We start from the raw sequence: 7,247 nt of genomic DNA, 5'->3' as shown, positions 1-7,247 counted from the left end.
TTAGCCAGGCCCTTAGCTAAACAACTATGTGAAGTGTCATCTGTGTGCATATTCCAAACGCAGAATACCATTGTAATGACAGCAGCTATTATAGCAGCAATAATCATATACTTTACAAGGTTTCAGTTCAGTTCAGTTTAGTCGCTCAGTTGTGTCCGACTCTTTGCAACCCCTGAATCACAGCATGCCAGGCCTTCCTGTCCATCACCAACTCCCAGAGTTTGCTCAAACTCATGTGCATCGAGTTGGTGATGCCATCCAACCATCTCATTCTCTGTCATCCCCTTTTCCTCCTGCCCCCAATTCCTCCCAGCGTGAGAGTCTTTTCCAGTGAGTCAACTCGTCGCATGAGGTGGCCAAAGTATTGCAGTTTCAGCTTTAGCATCAGTCCTTCCAGTGAACACCCAGGATTGATCTCCTTTAGAATGGACTGATTGGATCTCCTTGCAGTTTAAGGGGCTCTCAAGAGTCTTCTCCAACACTACAGTTCAAAAGCTTAAAGACCTGCTAAAATAGTAAATACTTTGGCCACTTCATGCGACGAGTTGACTCACTGGAAAAGACTCTGATGATGGGAGGGGTTGGGGGCAGGAGGAGACGGGGACAACAGAGAATGAGATGGTTGGATGGCATCACCGACTCGATGGACATGAGTTTGAGTGAACTCCAGAGTTGGTGATGGACAGGGAGGCCTGGCGTGCTGTGATTCATGGGGTCGCAAAGAGTTGGACACACCTGAGCGACTGAACTGAACTGAACTGAACTGAAAATAGTAAAAGAAACATTCGAGGAAGTTTTTCTAGATAAAGAAACTAAGCTGCAGAGAATTTATTCATTTTGTTCAAATTTGCATGAGAGAAAGTGGTGAAGGTGGGATTTCAACGCACACCTGCCAGACTGTAGATATTATGCATTTAAACATTAAGGGTGACAATAGGGAGGCTTCCTTTTTAACAATCACACATACTGTTTTACAGAACTTGAAATGCATTTAAAGTGCATTCCTAAATAATGTCCAAACACCTCTTCAGCGGTGTCATCTACAAAGCGTGCTTTGAATTTGTATGTCGAGTCTTTATCTTCCAAATGGCTGCTTTTACCTCTTGATTCCTTAATGTATAAATAATAGGATTTAAGAGAGGTGTGAAAATCGTATAAAACACAGAAAGAATTTTGTCTATGGAATATCTGCTGAAGGGCCATACATAGATAAAGACACAAGGGGCAAAGAACAGAGTCACTACTGTGATGTGTGCTGAGAGAGTGGAGAAAGCCTTAGAGGGACCACTGCCAGTGTGGTGCCTGACAGAGTAAATAATTACCGTGTAGGAGACAAGCAGGAGGAGGAAGCAGACCAGGGACAGGAGGCCGCTGTCAGCAATGACCAGGAGTTGGAGCACATAGGTGTCCTCGCAGGCGAGTTTGAGCACAAGGGGTAGGTCACAGAAAAAGCTGTCCACAACATTGGGACCACAGAAGGGCAAATTCAACATGAAAGCCATTTGACTAGACGAGTGCACAAATCCAACTGCGTAAGAGGATAACAGTAGCCCAGTGAGCACTCGTGGGCTCATGATGGTCATGTAATGGAGGGGTTTGCAAATGGCAACGTATCTGTCTATTGCCATGGCTACAAGCAACATCATCTCACTCCCACCTAGGAGGTGCATGAAGAACATCTGAGAATAACATCCCCACCAGGAGATGGTCTTCCGGTCTCGGAGGAAATCTACAATCATCTTAGGGGTAGCAAAAGAAGCCAGGATCATATCAATACAGGAGAGATTGATAAGCAGAAAATACATTGGTGTGTGAAGGCATGAGTCAAAGATCACAGTGACTAAGATGAGGAGGTTTCCCAACACAATCCCTCCATAGACCACAGAGAATCCCAGAAAGAATAAAATCTGAAGATTCTGAGATTTGGAAAGTCCCAGCAAAATGAACTCAGATACCACTGAATGGTTTGTCTTTTCCATGTCATCCACTTGTCTGGTTGTCTACTTAATCCTGTAATAATCAAAATGAGTAAGAATAAGGAGTAGGAAAATTATGCTTACATAAGGGTGGTTCATGCTGATGACCAACTTCGCTATTTAGATAGGGTATTTGAATTTATAAGCACCTTCTACTTTTGGGAATTTTTGTTGGTCAGTGATTTACTAAAAGGTCCAGAGAAGTATCCAAATAAGGGTAGAATTCAGAATATACATTTCTGAAAAACAAAAATAAAAATAGTTATGAAACCACAAAATTATGAAACCTCAATTTTATAAGGCTGTGAACTTGGAATTAGAAGGTTTCAATACAACACCTAGCAGAGCCATTCATTGAGCAACATAGAATAAGCCATTTTCCTTTTGGTGGTCAAGTTTCCGTCTCTATAAAATAAAAAAATTAGACTACAAGGCACTAAACGCCTCTTCGTGCTATAAAGATAACCATGCATTAGATAATTATGGTGGGTTTTATATCAACAGAGTAATATTGAAATTTTTAATCTGGAAATTAGAAATGTAGACAATATACGCATGATTCACAAGAACTATATTTTGGAATATATTTTGGTAAAGAACTATGAATTAAAACATAAATTAAGGTTTAAATATATGCTTTTAGTTCCTGAGAAATCTACCTTTATTTTTCCATGCTCCATTCCATGCTCCAGTGCAACAATGTCTCACAGCTTTACTAGTGGTGGTCATTACACATTTTTAAAAAATATATAAATATACAACTTATTCACTCAAAATTTAACTGTATTCACATCAGATGCCTACTTTAGAATTCTGGGCAAAAAGTACAAAAGGTGAAAAAAATCCACAGCCAAATGTAGCTGATTTTATTTCATTTCTGGTTTGTATTCATTTATTTGTATTTTGTTTGCTTATTGCTGTATAGAGGACCACTGGTTGTTTCTCGCAAGTATATCTGTGACAGGCTTCACAATAACTGAGAAAGTTTGAGGCAACTAGCTTATACAAATTTTGCAGTAAAATCACCTAATTAAGCCCATGCTTATTGCAAAACTGATTTGACTAGCTTTGCTTTTTAAAAATTGCTTTCCAGTTCAGTCGCTCAGTCATGTCCAACTCTTTGCGATATCATGGACTGCTGCACATCAGGTTCCATGTCCATCAACAATTCTGAGTTTACGCAAACTCATGTCAATTGAGTCAGTGATGACATCCAACCATCTCATCCTCTGTTGTCCCCTTCTACTCCCACCTTCAATCTACCCCCGCATCAGGGTCTTTTCCAGTGAGTCAGTTCTTCGCATCAAGTGACCAAAGTAGTGGAGTTTCAGCTTCAGTATCAGTCCTTCCAATGAATATTCAGGACTGATTTCTTTTAGGATGGACTGGTTGGATCTCCTTGAAGTCCAAAGGACTCTCAAGAGTCTTCAACACCACACAGTTCAAAAGCATCAATTCTTCAGTGCTCAGCCTTCTTTATGGTCCAACTGTCATATCCATACATGACCACTGGAAAAACCATAGCCTTGACTAGACGGACCTTGATTGGCAAAGTAATGTCTCTGCTTTTTTGGAGAATCTCAGGGATGGGGGAGCCTGGTGGGTTGCCGTCTGTGGGGTCGCACAGAGTCGGACATGACGGAAGCGACTTAGCAGCAGCAGCAGGTAGGCCATAGCTTTTCTTCCAAGGAGCAAGCATCTTTTATGGCTGCAATTACCATCTGCAGTGATTTTGGAGCCCCCCAAAATAAAGTCTCTCACCGTTTCCATTGTTTCCCTATCTATTTGCCATGAAGTGATAGGACCGGATGCCATGACCTTAGGTTTTTGAGTGTTGAGTTTTAAGCCAGCTTTTTCACCCTCCTCTTTCATCCTCATAAAGAAGCTCTTTAGTTCCTCTTCACTTTCTGCCTTAAGGGTGATGTTATCTGCATATCTGAGGTTACTGATATTCTCTCAGAAATCTTGATTTCAGCTTGTTCTTCATCCAGCCCAGCGTTTCTCATGATGTACTCTATATATAAGGTACTCCTTTCCCAATTTGGAACCAGTCCATTGTTCCATGTCCAGTTCTAACTGTTGCTTCTTGATCTGCAAGCGGATTTCTCAGAAGGCAGGTAAGATGGCCTGGTATTCTCATCTCCTTAAGGATTTTCAAGTTTGTTGTGATCCACATAGTCAAACACTTTAGCATAGTCATAAACGATTTCTAAATTACCTGTTTTTATAAATCTCCTTCAGGAAATAAAATATAGTCTTTCTTTTTGCCCCATTGATACCCAGCAGACAGGGAGAAATATTTTCATGTGAAGGTGCCTTCTGTGAATGGGGATATCCATGCATCTCCAAGCCTCTATCCCATCAATTTCCTACAATTTACTCTCCCAATCATCAAAAACAGAAAGAAAAAGCATCATAATGGTGTATATTCAGTTTCTTCAAAACAACTTCATAGTATTAATACATTTTCCAAATGAGGCTGCATTTTTCACTATATGAACATATCTTTTGGCCAGTTTCCTACTCTGAGAAATATGAATTGACATAAAGTACTAAATCACATCAAGTTTGTAAAGGTATTCATTTCCATGTCTAGAAAGTTTATAGCTCCTTTCGGCTACAGTCTAGTATTTTAAGGATCCCTTACAGTGATCCTTTTTAAAATCTAATTTTTGAAACTTCATTTAAAGAGAACAGGACAGTTCTCTCAAGAAACACATAAAGTAATTTATACACATTTTAGCATCTGTGCATGACACTTAAATATCTGTTGAAAGAATGGTTGAATAAGTGAATTATGCATTATATATTCAGGATCTAGATTAAAATTAGTTATAGAGCAAAGTCAATAGAAATTGGAAATTTTAATCATATGTCAAATTGAATGTTGAATCTTTTAAAACAGAAACAATCACCATTTTAAAATATTTGTTAAAAATATAGTTTTCCTTTAGATTACTTTTTAAAAAGTAAAAGTAGCTTATACTAATGGGGAAAAAATACCATGTCACACATAACAGGATCACTAACTGTAAGCCATTTGTATCCTAGATAGCATTCAAAAAAAATAATAACATACTAGTATAGTGTTTGTGTGTGTGTTATGTATATTAGTGTATATATTTATAAGACAACAAGTGTTCATGCTACACACATAGTCATTTCCCTTGGGTTTTTCACTTAAAAATTAAAGATATGTTCATATGAGTGCACAAAAATTATAAACTTTTTGCAGCTATACAGAATTTGATTTTACATCAATAGATGATGCATATATAATCACCCCACAAATGCAGTTGATTTTAGGATTTTAACATTTCCCATAAAAATTCTGTTTTCATCATATCATTGTTTTCTTAAAAACTTATATAAATTTCTAACTATATTATGAGTCCCCAAATGTACTTAGGTCTTCATAGTCAGCCCTTCACCAACCAATCCAATACTATTTTCTAGTATTGAAAAAATTCAACATCTCTTTCAGCAGAAACTTCATGGCTTTCTACATTCTTCACGCATTTTTTTTTCCCATCCTTGCTTGTTTTCTCCTTCTTAGCTACACAAATTCCTTTGTCGTATAACCAAACCCTTCAGAGCGCATTAAGGCCTCTCTTATACACAATAAAAACCCTCCATAAATTTGAAACTCATGATAATTTCCACTGCATTTATTATCCATTTCATGCATCCTATAACTTAACTATTTCCCATATACATCACATATGTTACATGTATTAAATCTCAGTCTTCTAAAGGAGCACTAGAACAAGAGTTGTTTAAGTTGCTAAGTCATGTCCGACTCCTTAGTTACCTTATGGACTAGAGCCCACCAGTCTCCTCTGTCCATGGGATTTCTGAGGCAAAAACACTGTAGTGGGCTGCCATTTACTTCTCCAGGGGATCTTGCAGACACAGGGGTTCAACCTGCATTGCCCACATTGGCAGGCAAATTCTTCACCACTGAGCCACCAGGGAAGCCCAGAATAAGAATTCAGTTCAGTTCAGTTGCTCAGTCATGTCCCACTCTTTGTGACCCCATGAACTGCAGCACGCCAGGCCTCCCTGTCCATCACCAACTCCCGGAGTTTACCCAAACTCATATCCATTGAGTTGGTGATGCCATCCAACCATCTCATCCTCTGTCATCCCCTTCTCCTCCTGCCCTCAGTCTTTCCCAGCATCAGGGTCTTTTCAAATGAGTCAGTTCTTTGCATCAGGTGGCCAAAGTGTTGGAGTTTCAGCTTCAACATCAGTCCTTCCAATGAGCATCCAGGACTGATCTCCTTCAGGATGGACTGGTTGGATCTCCCTGCAGTCCAAGGACTCTCAAGAGTCTTCTCAAACACCACAGTTCAAAAGCATCAATTCTTTGGCGATCAGCTTTCTTTATAGTCCAACTCTCACATCCATACATGACTACTGGAAAAACCACAGCCTTGACTAGGCGGAACTTTGTTGGCAAAGCATTACTTTGCTTTTTAATATGCTATGTAGGTTGGTCATAACTTTCCTTCCAAGGAGTAAGCATCTTTTAATTTCATGGCTGCAATAGCCATCTGCAGTGATTTTGGAGCCCCCCAAAATAAAGTCAGCCACTGTTTGTACTGTTTCCCCATCTATTTGCCATGAAATGATGGGACCAGATGCCTTGATCTTAGTTTTCTGAATGCTGAGTTTTAAGCCAACTTTTTCACTCTCCTCTTTCACTTTCATCAAGGGGCTCTTTCGTTCTTCTTTAATTCTTCTAATAAGAATTAGGCACAATTTATTTCAACACTAGGTATCTCTGACTTCTAGGGTTAAATTGCTAGTGTGTTTTCCTTCCCAAATAAGGAATTTTTAAGGTACTTGAAAATATACAAATTATTTCTCATAATACTAATACAGCTTATGAAAGCCATCAATAAAGCTGTTGAATGAGTGAAAGCATATAGATATTTAAAAAGAAAAAATTCTAAAAATTTGTTGATATTTTTACGGTAATATTTCTAAAAATACATAACTAATAATTTTTACAACCAAAGGATTTTTCTACTTTTATTTCTTTCTGTTTTTATAGTGTTACACTAATCTATGATTTTCCTTTAAAGAACATTTTTATATATAGGTTTTTAATCCAAAACCTTACACATATACATACAGAAAGCACACATACACACATACACACACACTCATACACTCACCCACACATACTCCTAAGGGTATGGAGAAGGCAGAAGACAGAGAAAAGAATCTCTTTTGTTTTCAAACAAAAGATTTGATTGTCTGCCT

General features: G+C 38.5%; 1 protein-coding gene across 1 annotated transcript; it reads right to left on the bottom strand.

The window, feature by feature from the left end:
* Nucleotides 1-1,040: 1,040 nt before the first annotated feature.
* LOC129562931 (olfactory receptor 4K13-like) lies at nucleotides 1,041-1,979 on the bottom strand. Its single transcript, XM_055436436.2, has one exon. The coding sequence runs from the start codon at nucleotides 1,977-1,979 to the stop codon at nucleotides 1,041-1,043; it is 939 nt and encodes a 312-aa protein (XP_055292411.2).
* Between the last annotated feature and the right edge of the window lie 5,268 nt (nucleotides 1,980-7,247).

The sequence above is a fragment of the Moschus berezovskii genome, chromosome 9 (assembly GCF_049115385.1).
Source record: "Moschus berezovskii isolate FMDL1 chromosome 9, NW_MosBer_1.0, whole genome shotgun sequence".
Classification (NCBI taxonomy): Eukaryota; Metazoa; Chordata; class Mammalia; order Artiodactyla; family Moschidae; genus Moschus; species Moschus berezovskii.
Note: the sequence above shows the minus strand (reverse complement) of the source record. Positions and strands in the feature narration are given on the sequence as shown.